The 16,760-nt window shown below is 29.4% G+C and overlaps 2 protein-coding genes across 3 annotated transcripts; both read right to left on the bottom strand.

Moving 5' to 3' along the window:
- Window positions 1-1,424: 1,424 nt before the first annotated feature.
- Window positions 1,425-10,838, bottom strand: LOC107451180 (major facilitator superfamily domain-containing protein 6). 2 transcript variants are annotated; one of them, XM_043054650.2, is made up of 5 exons: window positions 10,696-10,838; window positions 10,550-10,603; window positions 6,614-6,787; window positions 3,784-5,247; window positions 1,425-2,175 (listed from the first exon to the last, which is right to left on the bottom strand). In XM_043054650.2, the coding sequence occupies exons 3-5, from the start codon at window positions 6,765-6,767 to the stop codon at window positions 1,994-1,996; spliced, it is 1,800 nt and encodes a 599-aa protein (XP_042910584.1). In that variant the 5' UTR covers window positions 6,768-6,787; window positions 10,550-10,603; window positions 10,696-10,838; the 3' UTR covers window positions 1,425-1,993. The 2 variants fall into 2 exon arrangements, with proteins under 2 accessions (XP_042910584.1, XP_071037241.1); XM_071181140.1 differs by lacking the exons at window positions 10,550-10,603; window positions 10,696-10,838 and adding an exon at window positions 8,219-8,380.
- Window positions 10,839-13,941: 3,103 nt separating this feature from the next.
- On the bottom strand, window positions 13,942-14,332 carry LOC122272007 (protein FAM200C-like). Its single transcript, XM_043054939.1, has 2 exons — window positions 14,111-14,332; window positions 13,942-14,067 (listed from the first exon to the last, which is right to left on the bottom strand). The coding sequence occupies exons 1-2, from the start codon at window positions 14,330-14,332 to the stop codon at window positions 13,942-13,944; spliced, it is 348 nt and encodes a 115-aa protein (XP_042910873.1).
- Window positions 14,333-16,760: the final 2,428 nt, after the last annotated feature.

Below are 16,760 nucleotides of genomic sequence, written 5' to 3'. Positions count from 1 at the left end.
TATATATAAAATAAATAAAAACGCAATAAAAACATAAAAGAAAAATGAAGAAAATTAGTAAGTTTTATTAACTGCGCATAAGCTGCAAGTATATGGAATTCATAAAATAAGCTAAAATATTGAGAAAATATGGAGAGAAAAAAAGGGAAAAAAATAATGCCAAGAGTAGAAATAAAATAATTAATAAAAAAATTCTCTGAAGTATTTAAAAAAATATAATTTGTGATTATCAAAAAAAAAAAAAATTAAAAATCCAGAAAACAAAGCGAAGAAAAGAAAAAATCTTTTCTTTTCTTTCTTTCGTTTTCCGAATTTTTAAGTTTTTTTTTTTTTTTTTTTTTTTTTTTTTTTTTTTTTTTTTTTTTTTTTTTTTTTTTTTTTTTTTTTTTTTTTTTAAAGGAAAATCAAAAATGATATTTTTTTTAATACTTTTTAAAAAAATTTTATTAATTTTCTTCTCTTGGCATTATTTTTTTCCCCATATTTTCTCAATATTTTAGCTTATTTCTGATTTATGGTGGATTTTGTGATTTAATAGCTGCTTAACAGATTTTAAATTATTACTAAAATTCAATACATAAAGAATTCTGGCAATAACACAGACATCTTTTGATATAGTTATAATTGATATCGTACTTCTGCTCGGGCAACAGCTAGAAAATGAAATTTTAGTTACTATATATCGTTTGAAACTAATTAAGGTGTTAGATTTGAAGGAGGAGGAGGAGTTGAAGACGTAGAATGTTAGAGGCAAAAACGAGATCATAAAAAGTGCACAGCAAATACAGTTGTGGTGTGCATTCTTCTTGGTTACCATTAAAATCTATATGTTGTACAAAATAATCTTGAAAGGTAACCAAGCTTGTTGCCAAAGACGGCGAGTTTATAATAATTATAATAAAAAGGAAATACTTTTCAATAGAAGTCAGAAATATTCTTTATCTATTCTTACATACTTTGTCTTTTTCTCAAGGAGTTTTTAAGTACACTCCTTGAGAAAACTCCTTGAAAACTTTCTTTTAAGTACACTCCTTGACTTTTTTGAAATCAAAAGTTAGTGTGACTATTATTTTAATTTTATTTGAAATGGATATATTTTTGTGATTGTAATAATTTGAAAGGCGTTTTTATTTTTTGCAAATTTTCCTTCTGCTGAAAATCAAAGTTATAAAATTTAGATAATTTATGGGCAGAATTATTTAACGATAAAAATGTTTAAGATAAAGCATAAATTTTAATATGATAAAATAGAGAAACATACTGCGGATATCGTCCTAACATTAATTTAACATATAACTCTTAAGCTGAAGTTTCATCTTACTTTGTCTTATTATATAAGGGCGTAGCATAAGTAATTATTAGAATGTTTAAATTTCTTTTTTCTATAATGAAGATATTTTCAGTAAAGAAACTCAACAACTAGGGAATTCCTGTAGATTGTTTATTTGCATATTGTGTTTTATTACATAACAGTAATTTCCATTGCATAAATATTTAAAGCATGTTGATGTAATAAAAGGTTTTTTGAAAACATATGGTTACAATACATCTTAAATTATAAAAATTTAGTATTTGAAAATAGCTTTTAAACACTACTCAATAATATTTTTTAAAAATACAAAAATATACATTGTTTGGCTTTTTTTATGTTGATTTTAAGGCATAAAATGCTTTTTTTTATTGCATAATTATTTAAAGTATGCTTATGTGAAAAAGTTTTTTTTAAAGATATTTGTTCTCTCGACATTTGCTTTCAACATATGCAAAATAATAAGAATAGTAGCATTTAAAATTTGACCTTTATAACTATGAAAAAAATATATTTTAAAAATAGAACGAGGCAAGATTTTAGGGTGCGATAAGGGTAATTGTTTTATCCATTGATCAAACCGTTAAACCACACGTCAAACGCTTGCTAATTCTGTGACGTAATATGCAGATTTTTGAACAATGATTCTTACTCATCTTGGCTAAGCAGAGACACTGACATAAATCACGTAGCGATTGATCCTGATGACAAACTAAGTTTATCAGTGTTGTGACGTTTGAATAAGAAGGTGTGCACAATCTTAAGGACGGAAGCGCAAGAACACATTATGCTGAAGTAGAAGAAAGTTTGATGAGGTCCTATTTTATCAAAGCAAATGCCTGCCAAAATGCATCCAAGACCTGCACCTGAAATATATACAGTTTTTCTTAAAGTCAAAGTTTCCAATTTAATAAATATTTTAGAAAATAACAGAAAATTTTCATTTCGATTTATTCCCGATTGCAGTATAGTATGAACCTTATGTTATGTACGTACACAGGAGCTGTGCTAAATAATGGAAATACTTCTACACTAACTCCTTTTTTTATATTTTTAAGTAAATACTTAGAGAATTAATTTAAAACTTTAAAAGTGCGCAAGTCATGCGATATCTCATAAACGCCAATAAAGTTTAAAAGTTTAAGAGACAGGTAATTAATTATGAACGAAAAAGAATGTTTTTGTACAACCTATACCCAAAAATATAGCGATAAACTCAGAACTCATATCAATTATTTTTATTTGCATATGAAAAAATTGCACCAAGTTCCTTGAATCTAACTTAAACATTCATGAAGATATAGATATTTTTAGTAAGAAAAAAAACTAATTTTTTGACTTACGTTTTCTTATTACAACTGCAGAAATTTTTAATAAAATTACACAAAATTTATAGAGTAATTTTTAATTGATAATTGAAATATTATTTTAAAATTTGAAAAAAAAATCGCTAAAAAATTTGCTTAAAATAAAAGTATTAAAAGTAATACTTTTGTAATGCTCATTTGTGGAAAAAATTTAAGAGGTTTCTTTTTTCTTCAGAATTTTGTTTTGAATCGTATTTGATAACTTATGAAAAAAGTCCGATTTGAGTATCTTGAAAATTTAAAAAGTTTCTAATCATTTTCTAAGTAGTTTTTGTTTGATTTGAAAGGAAAGATTCGAATGGTGAGGGGTTTTCCACTAATTTAACTTATTAATATGAAACGAGACTTATTAAAAAATGACATCGGCATTATACAGATCCACAACCTATAAATTATGTTTTATTTCAATTTTCTTAATACATCATTTCCTAATACCATCATTTTTTGTCGTTCTGATCATCATTTTAGGCTATTATCATTTGTTATGAAATTTTGTTTTATGATACAAAATGAAATTTTTATAAAACCCTATACAATTTAAAGATTTTAAAAAGAAATACAGAAACTACTTAAAAATTTGCAGAAACTTTTTACTTTTCCAAGATATTCAAATCGGAGTATTTTTCATAAGATACAAATACAGTTCTGAATAAAATTAGGAAATTTTTTCTAAATGTTTTGCACGCATGTGCAGTATAAAAAGATTACTTTAAATACTCATATTTTGCGCAATTTTTGACCCTTTAGATTCCTTTTTCCCGTGAAACTAAGTGGTAATTTATTTGTAATCTTGTTTTGTAAATATACGATTACATATAAACCTTTCTTTATTTTGATTTTATGGCATTTTAATTGTTTTTCTTATTATTAGAATTAATTTATTGTTTATAGATTTTTATTTAATATCTACAAAATTGGGAAAAGGGATAGCGGATTTATCTGTTATATTTCATACTTTAATGGCTATAAATGATTAATATAAATTAATGTTTAAAAAAAAAGCTCTCCAATCAATTTGGTCATACATGTATTATAAAAACGACGGATTATATCAAAAAAAATTTTAATCACTAGTAATTATCAGGTTATCGATAATTTAAAACTTACCTAAGCCTCCATGTGTCGTAAACAGAATTGATTGTGTTGTTGCCTCTGTTCCAGGTTTTGCTTTCATTTTCCCATACGATGCTATAGCAGGAAAAAGAGTTCCATAAGTAAAACCATGCGTAATTTCAGCAGGAAGAATGAGCCATGGATTTTGCAGATAGCTGTACCATAAAAAGCGCAAAGCATAAGATATGAGGGAAAGTGAAAGGAGATTAAAATGTCCTAATTTCTTTATGAACCAGCCTGAAAAAAACATGAAAGGTATCTCGCCAAGAAAGCATTCAACGTACTGTGTCAATCCGCAGAGGAATTTACTGGCTCCTAAACTTGAAACAAACCATATTAAGTAAAACCACAGTAAACCTGCACCTATTCCATTGAACAAGACTCCAAATTCGAATGCAGCGAATTCTAAAGATTTTAGAACTCTACCAACGTCTTTTAGAAGATTCTGTGAGAAATGTGGCTTAATGAGATCTAATTGAGAAACATTCCACAAAGCCAGTATTTGCAGCACTGCCATAAACGTCCAAGATGCATAATAGTTACCAGTTAGGTCACATAAATATCCACTTATAGCTGCCAATGCCCCCCATCCAACTGCGCCAAACAATCTTTGTCTCCCGAATTCTCCCCCTAACTTCTGCACACTCTCACAGCAAGCTGTATCAGAGAGTGTAAAAACTGAACTGGTACATATACCTGCAAGAATGTTGACAACAGCAAATATCCAAAATTCATAAGTGTGAAAGTCACTTATTGTTGAGATACTAGAATTATCGTGATCTTTCGTGAGTGAAATCGTGCAAGGAAAAGTCTTGTTTTTCTGATAGACAGAATAGTTAGAATCTAATGCTAGCAAACGAAAATGCAACTTTTTGTTACACTGTTGAAAATGTTCATTAAAGATGTCTGCACTAAAAGAATTAACTAAACAGCTGAAATTTAACTCAGATTCATGGTTGAAATCGCTTATTTCTACGTCAATGTCTTTCTGAAAACAGATCATTGATGTCAAATTAATTTGTTGTAAACACGTAATTTCTGAGAATGTGCTGTTATCTTCATTCCACGAGTTTCCATTTTCCTCTGGAGAGTTTGGAGAGGTAATTTGACTGGATGAGTTTCTGCTGTCAGGGTAATACCGGGCTGTGAGAATCACTGATTCGGAAGATTTCTTGAAGTGTTCTAATTGATCGTATAATGTTAATTCCTGTGATGAGTCGGAGGGTTTTTTGATGTGAGGAACGGCGAGAATTAAAAACAGGAAAACTATTTGCAAAATGAGCAGTGTATTAATCATCAGTTTGAGCCTGTTGAAGTAATCGGCAATGTAACCAATTATTGGCTTCGAAACAATTGTAATTAATTGTTGAGCAGCCAAGACAGCAGCTAGAGAAGTTGCAGAAAGACCGAGTCTGTTCTTCGCAACAACTGGGATGAATGGGTTTACTGAGGCTGTACCTAAAAATAAATGAATATACAATTAAAAAAAATATAAAAACACACTTTCCAGATGACGAGAAAACTCGTGACACATTTTAATATTCTTTTTTCTAGAACACTAGTAGCAAAACTATTTTATTATTAGAATTTATCTGGAAGAAGTAAAATATTTGTACTCATCATAATCTTTAGACGCCGTACAAGAATAATTAAATACAGAATTTAAATACAAAATCTAGTATTCTTAATTAACTTAAAAATTGTAAGTTCGCCTTAATTATAGGACATTGGCTCAGGAAAGGTGATTTTCTGTATATTCCATAAAAATTTTGTCTTCATTGTTGATCTCAGCTTTAAACCGTTTTTCAGAACATACCATGTTCTTTGGGAAAACATTATCACTGTTTGTTCTTGCAGTGAGCCACAGCTTTATGAATAGTATAAAAACCTACATTAAGTCACTTAAACCAATTTTTTGACAGTTTTTCTTTTTTAAACACTTTATCTTACATATACTAGCTGCAATCAGTAATAAATATGAAAGCAGTAACTGAAATTTAGATTGCGTTACGCACTTCACCGTAGATACTGCTATGTTGTAATTTTAATACAGCATATAACGTTAGGCGATATTTTCCAATTTTATGATAAACTTCATTTCTACAATTGTCCAATTATCCTAATTTATCAGCACTCTAAATTTGTTAGCACCTTAAATTAAATTTTTTAATCGACAACATTCATGGTATTTTAATAGATGATCGATAATGCTTGCAACAAAGCTGCAAATATCATTTCTCTTTGTCTCTAATGCTCTCCGTAAAGTCATTGAAAATCATAATCTTTTGCTCGATATTTATTCATGATAAATTGTGAGAATATTTAAAGTATCGTTATCATGATTTTCAAAAAATATTAATGTATCCCCATGCATTCCAAATTGAAATGAACAGTAAGGGTTCCAAACACTTAACCGCTCTCCTGTCTAAACTATTGGAACCCTATTTTCCAGATTGTGGTTATGCTTCATACATTGAGGGGCAGAAATCCGAATTTATGAGGAAGAAATTATTTTTTTATTGATATATAGGACGTTTTTGCGTCATATTTCGTTGCGTGAAATATCGTCTGCGTTACTGAATCATCGTGTTTAAGGTTTTACTTTCTATTAAGATTAAGTCTAATTACGCAGAAATCGAACAAATGGATCTAAAGTTGTTCTGGCTGTCAGCTTTTTTTTTCATTTAAGCACGGTACATAAGTTAATTTTAAAAGTTATTTTCTTCAAAGGAACAATTCTTGTTATTTTTTTAATTACTACATAATTACCCTTTATTAAAAATAGAATATTTAAGGAAAAGTAAATCCCTATGTTTCCACTTACCTCCGATAAATAAGAAGAAATGGATTTTAAACCTAAGCATTTCTTTGTCTATATGGAAAAAAGATTTCTTCTTTGTTTTTCCTTCTGTTTCATCTTTTGGAGTTTTGACTGCAAGCACTTCTGTGTGCATTATTTTTATTTCCTTTTCTAACATTTTATGTTTTAAAATAGGGTCTAAAAAACAATAAAAATGCATTATTACAATAGAAAAGGATAAAAGCATACACGATGTTCTGTAATCACTGCTCTTAATATAGATATTTAAAACCCTTGTCAAAAATGAGGTAAAAAATTGCGCATATTAAATATTGCAAATTAAGAAAGTTTGGAAAAAATAAAATCGATATCGAAATCATTGATTATGAAGACGAGATTAAAAATATTAAAATCAATTTGATTGTCCGATAACATTTTAAAGTTCTTCTAATAATTGCTTTTCAACTTAACACTGTTTCTCACAGAAATCAAACAGATTTTGATGTTTTCAGTTTTTTTTTTCATTGCTTAACTATTAATTTGTCATAACGTGTATACTTTTCGAACCCCATTTTCGATAAGTATTCATTCTACGAAACGAAGCACCGTAATATTAATTAAAATTTATTTTTATAAAAATAAACAAAAATTCCTCTCAGGATAGTGATTTAAAATACACACTTCTTAAAAACAAATTTTTTATTTCTAAGATTTTGTAATGAAATAAATTGCTTGAACTTTCACAGTTGCCAACTTATTGCTTTAATCTCAAAATCACTTTATTATATATCCCCACAAAGGGACAGAGAAGTGGTAACTTTTGCATTATTGAAAAGTTTATTAAAAGTTTCATTTTATTTTTCATAGCATTTAAATTTTCTTTTTCTTTTCTATTTCAAAGCATTTTTCGAGGTATTCCAAAATTTTGAATTTTACCTTGATATAAATTGATTAATTTTCGCTAAGTAGATAGTTTGAAAAATGAAATGCTAAATGATGATAATTGGGACAACAAATAACTTTTGACGTAATGATCAGATTTAAGTAACTCTAAATTGCAGTTCAATAAAAAGTCGGCTGCAGCTCAAAGTTGGCACTTAAAAATCGGAACATTTTTATTTTTATTTTTGTGGTACTAATTATGAGCGTCTTTTTTATTTCTATGATAATTATCTGCTGACGTGCAAAGCACGTCATTGATGATTTTATATAAAAAAAAGCATCTTTACGTGGTTGGAACGTCTCTGCAAGCGTAAATGGTTAAGGCAAATTTGAAAGGTTAATTAATATAAGGGATAAAGTTTTTTCCCATCGTTGGGATAACCATAACAGGAAAATTTTAGAGCAGAACTTTTCATGAGTAATAGACCATTTTAAAATAATATACGCACAAAGCATAACAATTAGAATATTTGATAACACATAAAAATTTAAAGAAATTATGATTCAACAAATAGCAAAGAAATTACACTAAATAACTAATTATTCTAGATAATCACGTATACACCAAAAAAAATTTATGCACCCAAAAACACATATACATCAAACAAAAAGCTCTTATTTAGAATATTTTTTTAGTTTAATTAAATTTGAAAGATAAGCAAATTATAGTTAAGAATGAGTATTCACCTGTTTCGCTAAATTCCATTGTTTGTATTTCTCTAATATCAAGAAGATAATACAAGTTAAGAAATCAGTTAAGAAATCAGTATGCTCAAGGATCAAAGAAATAACAAAACGTCATGGAAGCCTTAAAATTATAGGCTATCGACATTGCAATCAACTTTCAACTGATTTTAAGGGGTCTTATCATTTTTGTGGATAAGAAATCAAGGAAAAAATAACTTACAGTTCACCGAACTATCTGTTGCATTTATCATAGAGTTTTCATACTCTCAAATGCAGTATTTTTAAATATATTGAGTTCTAGTACGATGGCGTTAAAATATAAACAAACTCTAAATTCAAAAATTTATTTTAAATTGCTGCATAATTTGAAAAATATTGACATGCAGTAATTTATAAACCTTACACTCTACTGATATATCATATTTTATTTATAGAAAGTATTAATAAAAAAAGTAATTCGAATATACATGATATAAAGAATCGTTCTCTCAAATATTTTCACTACAGTTCTTTCTATTTTTGTTTTTTTTAATACTTGTTTTTGCTGATTTCACAAGCACAAGATGATTTTTGGACAAATTTCAGAACACGCAGTGATAATTTCTTACACATAATAGATTTATTAAAAAGTTATGAAAATGATTTCATTTAATGAATAATTTAAAGTAATTCATTTTTTAAGAAAACGATACTGAAAAACACAATAATTCTAAAATGCTTTCTGACTAACTTTACAAATAGTTTTATTTCCTTTAATTCTGATCGTATCAATTTTTCGATTTCTAATGAGCCACAGAGAAATAAATAGTTTTCATTCGGTAAAAATTTCCCAAATTTCTCATGCTGTGCAAATTTTCTCTTCAGAAAAAAAGGCAGAAAGAAATTTACACTCAGCTTTCTCGTGGATTTGACTTCCTAATACATTTTCACCAGTGAAGAAAATCTAAAATATTTTTAATAAATTTTATAATCAACGTATTTAAGAAAAAGAAAGGGGTTAAATTAAGTCATGAAATAGCGTTTCATGTCAAATATTTCGTTTATGATTAATGAATCGCTCTTAGTGTTCTATAAATATAAATTTATGAATTTTATAATAAATCACTCCCAGTGTTTTATATATTAATAAGCAGGAATACCCTAAATATAATACAAATCAAATTTGACGAAAATATATTGAAAGGAAAGTATTAGAGAGCATAATTAAGCTTTTCAAATATTTTAGGAACATCAAATAAAACAAACGAAAAATTGTATAAAAATGTACACGAAAAAATTACAATTCCATTACAAATTGTTTGTAATATAGAATATTAACATTAATAGCTAAGTATATAGTCGACGTAAAAAATTTCCTGGCATTTATTATTTTCCATCAAAAATCATGTATGTACTTCGTTAAAAATATTCAGTTAATCAAATGAAGAGAAGTTACTTTGGGAGTTATTTATTATATTTTTGGTTCTCTAACTCCTTCAAACACTCTTTAGTGCATTTTAAATAAATGTTTGTGTTTAATTAAATATTCATATAACCATAATTTTAGTGTAATTGAATAAGATTAAAACTAACGAGTCTTATAGCATTCATCAATGTAATTTTGCGTTGATGGCGAGGTTCAAGTCAGAGTTGGAATATTCTTTTCACGTTATTGGAAAGCTCTCTTCTTCAAATTATTATTAGTTGATGCATTTGTTAATTATTTTTTGTTCTTTTAATAATTTTAAATAATGAATAGTGACACGAAAAGTTGCTGACTGGAAATAAAATTGCCGAAAGTACTGGCTTTCGAAGGCGACTATTAATAATTAAGGCCAATTCTATCATAATTTCCCCACGTGACTCAAGCAATTTAATTATGGGAACCAGGATGACTTGCTAGTTTCCCTATGAAGTGTCCCAGGTTCGAATCCCGGTTGTGGCTGGTCAATATAAATGCGATAATACGTTTCACATTACACATCTTTTGACTCAACCGACAACCATTTGGACCGTAAAAGGTTAGTTTCACCCAAAACAAACTCCTCGAAAGGAGAGTGCCCTTGTCTCCTGGATGTTTTCTAATTTGAAATGATACGGGGTACACCGTTCAACTAAATAGTAGAAGTATTACACACACAAAAATTCTTTGGCTTTGACATTTTAAAAAGATGTTTTTATATCTGAAATCTTCGTACTAAATGTAAACTGGTAATTTTACTCATGTTTTTATTTAAAAAAAAAAAAAAAAACCTTAAACAGTATGTCAAAATGCATAAGTCAGATTGTACTACATTTCACACAGAAAATTATGCATAATTTTAACATAACTTATCATAAAATAATATTTACCTTTAGGTATAGATAGTGATAAGTAACAGCTTTATGATGAAAATTATTACCTTGCTGGAAACAAAATCAAAGTACGAAATTAATAAAAGTTACTAAAACTAATTTTTAAGCAAGTAAGTAAATAACTGCTGGTAAAATAAAATTACCTTTGTAGCAAAAGAAAACTACCCAGTAAAAGAAGGCTTTAACGTCAGCTGCATTTTTTCCTGTTCCTCATTTTCTTTGTTATCATCGTTAATTTACTCAAATGCTGACATGGAGTCTTATAATCCTTGTTGTAAATTAAAGTGACTTCTTCGAGGATTTCAGACTGCTTGTAAGGTAAAAGAATATTTTACTTATGCTGATAAAATGCATAAATCCACGTCTCTTAGATGCCTATTTTAGGATTTTTTTAAAGAAAACTCAACATGAAGCTGAATAAATTTTTTAATGCTTCAAATCATTTTTCATTTAATCTAATAACATGAGAGGTTTGGGAGAGAAATCGTTATGGAGTAGTTTCAAACAAAAAAGCAATGCAAAGTGAAAAGCAATTATTTACAAATGCTTAACTAACGCATATTAACCCTTTGGGGGTTAGTTGCCGCTTTTCCGGAGCTTTTAACAGCAAGCTTTATTGCATTAAAAACCGGTTTAAAGACGGTTATTTTAAATGCCAAATGAATGAAATCGGTCGAATAGTTTTTGATTTATTAAATATCAGAAAGTATATTGAAAATTTAATTTCTCTAGAACTCATTCAACCAATTTGTTATTCGCCATTTAAAATTTCATTCTTTAGAATGATGAAAGAAATCGTATACTTGTTGATTGTATGATGAAAAAAATCGTACGCAACTCAAAACTCTTTTGACTATGCTTGATTAAAAAGCAAAACGAACTAATAAATATTAAAATTATGTTCTACGAAAAATTGTTTTTGGGTAAACTAATATTCTAATTGTGGTTTCGAGACATACCGAAATACGCAAAATGTGAAATTACTATTAAGCGATCCAAACTTTTGACCGCTTTCCTGTCCAAACTATTACGTCTACATTTTATAGGTCGCAGCTAGATTTTGAGGGTCAAGAATCAGAATCTATCAAAGAAAAAGAAACAATGAAACTTCGAATCATTGAGATAGATTTCCAATACGTGAAAATCAGATCATTGGATCAAAAGTTATTGTGAGCTAATTTAATAACTATTTAACTATAAATTTTTTAGTTGCAAGCGCTGCAGTTTGTTATTAGGTATGCCTATCAAGGGTTTTTACAACTTATGAGCTTTATCCTTAAATATTCCTCGTCATGTTAATTCGCCCACCAACTTGACGATGGTTGGTGACATCAACGAGTGGCCGTCGCTAGAGTGCTTCATTTTTTTCTTTTTTCCTGCTTTATGAAATCAATGGATTTCACACATTGTAAAATTTCCCCTTTTATAATCAATGAATTTTTACTTTTACTCTTTTTTATTTCTACAATTATTTGACTTTGCATTGATTTCAGAAATAATAAAATTATAATTATAATATTTTATTTTCAATAAAAAATAAAATAAATAAAAAGAGGAAAAAGATGCAAATACTGAAAATACACATTTATGTAATAAGTGTGTTTTAAAAGAAGAATTTGGAGTTAAATACTACTGTAATTTACTGTTATAATTATTGGGAAATACAAAAGGTATAAAGTTAAAGGTCAATATTAATCCCATGCTTTTCAGAGTAACATTGTAAAGACTGATAATTTACAAAAAAAAAATTTTTTTTTTAACTGATAAAATGTACATTGGTTTAAGAAACGTATATTGGCAGAAACTGAAAACCAATTTAGCCAATATACGCTTCTTAAAATGTCTGAAAGTTCTTCTCCTTATATAGTAAACACATTTTTATTAAAATCGCTTCAAAGACAGTTAATATGAATAAGTTAATCATTAAAAGAACACAGAAATACTTTTAATTAATATTATGTAAAATGCATGCTGGTGAAAATTAGAAGAAAAAACTCAGCCTGACAAGCAATCAACTGCAAGAAATGGGTGCAAAGGAGGTAGTGTGGGTATCTCGATCTTGATTGGTTGTTGAAGCGTGGCATTCACTTACGTTATCTAGTGTTCTTTCCCATTCTATTTCGGGTAAGCCTAATCTGACAATTATCAATTCTCGTAAGTTACACATTCTATATTCTTTTACAAAGATTTTTTTATACTTAACACAAAGACAGGCACAAAGCCATGTGGAATATAAACCATTTAATTGAGCATTGAAGTTTCTAAGTTCACAAAACAAAAATATATCACGATTACAATAAAATACATAAACAAATAATGCATTTAAGTTAAGTAAAGGACAAGGAAGAGAAATAATTATACTTTAACAAATTTGATGCGCGATACGGCGTTTTATTTAATTAACATCCTAACTTATTTGGAGAGATTTAGTTCAACTTTAACACGCCTACTTGCTTGTAAACAATAAGCTGAGCCGGCTCAGGGGCTTAGAGCGTTCGCCTTCCAATGAGGTGACCCGAGTTCAAATCCCAGCGATGACTGATCGATATGAATCCGCACCCGGTTTGCACCGACCACAGTGCAGACGTGAAATATCTTCAGTGGTAGAAGGATCAGGGATTAAAATCCCTTTGCCATCAGGCTACCCGTGGGAGGTTCTCGTGGTCTACCTCTCCATGTAAAGCAAATGCGGGTTAGTTCCATCAAAAAGTCCTCCACGAAGACCAATACTTGATACAGGAGTTCCCTTGTCTTCTGGATTGGGTTCAAAATTACATGGCTTCGGCGTGGAGTCGTAAGCCCAAAAATTGGGTCGGCTGTTCAACGACGGTTATAAAATAAAATATGAAACAATAAGCTGGCGCTGAGGTCATAGGTCACGTGTCTGTGTATTAGTGACCGTTTTTGTCTCGAGTTGCAAGTACCCAATTGCAAACTTATTGTCTGCTTTTTTAAATTTTTTTTGATTCTGTTATGATACCATTTTATAAAGGCTTAAGTTAGCCTGATTTTCTATGACTTACAATTCATTAGGTGCCATTTTGTTGTTAATGTTGATTTAGTAGATGAAGTTAATCTAGTCGAAAAGTGTGTGAGCATGAAAAACCTGTTACCCATTTTCCCAACGGGTAATAAAGAACTTTATTTACTTTTTATAAGCTTAACACACCTTCATTATAGTGAACCAAAAAGTTTTTGCGAACCTAAAGCAAAAGTGGTTTGTCTTAGCTTNCTCAGTAACCGAATCCAGCAATTCGAAGAAACGGCTCAGTTTCCTTTTGAAAGCCATCTCACAGCTGTATGCAGGAGCAGGAATTCGAAATCTTCATAATTTTCATGGCAAAGTTCTCGGAACAAACGGTTATTAGGAGAATTAGCTTATATTTTATTTATGCCAGAAATAACCAATTTTTTGCAGCCAAAAGTTGACGATGAATGACATAATGAACTTCCGGTACTTCTTTTTTAAGGTGACCCAGAAACTCAGTATGACAACCAGACATGGTTGGAGCAATCTGTTGCACAAGCAATTACACTTGTGTGGGGAATTTTTTTTACCTCAAGATAATCATTGGCCAATTTAAAAATCGACGATCCTTTTGTATCTGTGTTCAAAGTTCTTGCAAACAATATTTCCTCGTTTATCTCCTTACTCTCATTTATGAATCTCACGTAAGCTAAAACAGCTTTGTTATCTATCACAGTTGATTCATCAATCTGCAACGCAAATTTACCTTCTTTCAGAAATTTGATGAGTTTTGATTCAACGTCGGCGGCCATCTCAACAATACGCCTGGAAACAGTATTATTGCTCCGAGGAACAGAGTGACTTATCGGATTTCCGCCTGCGATACCAAAACGTATGACGAAAACGATCCTGCACTTGAATTTTTTTTAAATTTTTAGCTATCATAATTCTTTGTCTACACCAGAACCATAGGTTTCATATGTATTTTCAATTCCAATCTCAAATAGCTTTTATTATTATTATTAGTAGTAATTTTTATCTTTTGAGTACTCTTCGCCCCCTGATCGCCCCCCTTGAGAAGCTCTATCGCCCCCTTTGAGGCGATCGCCCCCAGGTTGGGAACCACTGATCTAGTAGATGAAGTTAATCTAGTCGAAAAGTGTGTGAGCATGAAAAACCTGTTACCCATTTTCCCAACGGGTAATAAAGAACTTTATTTACTTTTTATAAGCTTAACACACCTTCATTATAGTGAACCAAAAAGTTTTTGCGAACCTAAAGCAAAAGTGGTTTGTCTTAGCTTAAACTAGCTTTAAAAAAGAATTTTTAAATACTATAATTTTAGGATTAACAAACATTCAGATTTATGCAAAATCTATATATAGCTTCCAGCTTCGGCCAACCACATTTTGGACAAAAAAATACCCCTATTTGTAAGCAGATCAAGGGCTGCATTTACCCATGGTTACGGGCTAACCGTTAAAAGTTCTTGTGGTTTACCTCTTCCTGTAACTCAAATGTAAGTTAGCTTCCCTCAAAAAGCTCTCTGGGAAGGCGAGGGTGTCGCAATGCTTTAACTACGAGTTTTATTCTGTTCTGGATTGAGCGCTTTTCAAGTTTAATAGTAAATTAATATACACTAAAATAATTAGTGATTAATTTTTTTTAGAAAGTGTAAAACATTTTCCCTAACCTAAGTATTTTTTTACACATTTATAAAAATACAAGTGTAAAAATGTGTTGGCATAAAATGTTAAAAAAAAAATAGTTAAAACTCATCACTTTTAAAAGTAGGTCACCACTGCTATCTTAAAAATTGAAGAACTGATAAAATTTACTTTTTTTAAAAAAAAAATCGCTAATAATGGCGTTTTAGTTTTATTTGTCTAATTCTTTATATCTTTTGATTTATCAATATGCAATTGGCAAGAAATATTCCCATTCCCCATTTCCATCACTTTCTCCCCCCTGCCACTGATAATAGCTCTATTAGATCAGAGAAACCGACGCTTTGTGACATCATTAAGACAGAGTGTAGGTATGGTCATAAGTCGCAAGTCTCAATGCCACTTTTATCTTTTCAAAAGAATAAATAAATATGGTAAAAATTATTTATTCTTTGAACGCAGAACATACAACAAAAAACTTTTACAAACAACTCGTATTTCATCAACAATTAGCATACATCTCACGCTTTAGAACTCATAAATAATTGTTGGTTATAAGATGAGCAAGAAAATAATATATCGTGAGTATTTAAATTTCATTTTTAATTAACACAGCTAGGTATTGGCCGAAATAATTTTTATAACGTAGATATAGGGTATAGTATGTCGAATTTTGTAGTTTAGTATAGGATATTTAACAAAAAATTCTTTTTCAAAATGGAAAAACGCTATTACATATTTAATGACGAATTTTATGTAACTCCAAAGCCTATCAACCTAAGTGAACAGTACTGTTTAATACTATATAAGATCAGTATGTTACTATTTTTTTAACTCATTTGTAAAATGGAGGTTGTTCGTCTATTAGCTTCATCGATAAAGTCAACTACAACAATGTTGTATGAGTCATAAAAAATCAGGCTATCATAAGCGTTAATAAAAAGCAGCACAAGATCAAATTAAAAAAAAGCAAACGATAAGTTTGGAACTTCTTGGTTGTTCTTGGATTGCTTTTCAGACTGAGTTCTTTCATTTAATTTTCAAGAGAGTGTTTGTTTTTGCATAATATTAATTTAATGTATTTTAATGCTTTTTTATAATTAACTTATTCATAATTACTGTCTGGACTGTGATTTTAATTCAACTATGAATACTGAAGAAGAAAAAAATATAATTTTTAAGATACTGGAATTGAAAACCAATTCAGTCCATTAGACGACAAGAAAAACAAACATCAACTGATGCAGATTTTACAACCAGTGACTTGAAATGTTCTGGCTTTTATGAAAGTCGAGCCAGAAAAAAAAATGACCAATAGGTAAGCTGTGATCGCAATAATTCGATCACAATTTTTATAAGAGCTTTAGACTTAATTTCTATTATATATAAAAAGTAATTTTGTCATTCTTTTGTATTAACTATTTCTTCATTCTGATCAACTTAGTTTTCATTTTCATTACTTATTTTTACGTGGTGGCTAAGAGGACGACACAGGACTGATGGAACAACTAACTTTTTTTTCCGACGGGTTCCTCAAAAGGGTATTCCGTGGAACCCTTGGGTTTCGAGACTT

Source organism: Parasteatoda tepidariorum, chromosome 5 (genome assembly GCF_043381705.1).
Source record: "Parasteatoda tepidariorum isolate YZ-2023 chromosome 5, CAS_Ptep_4.0, whole genome shotgun sequence".
In the NCBI taxonomy this organism is placed as follows: Eukaryota; Metazoa; Arthropoda; class Arachnida; order Araneae; family Theridiidae; genus Parasteatoda; species Parasteatoda tepidariorum.
This window is presented reverse-complemented; position numbering and strand designations above follow the sequence as displayed.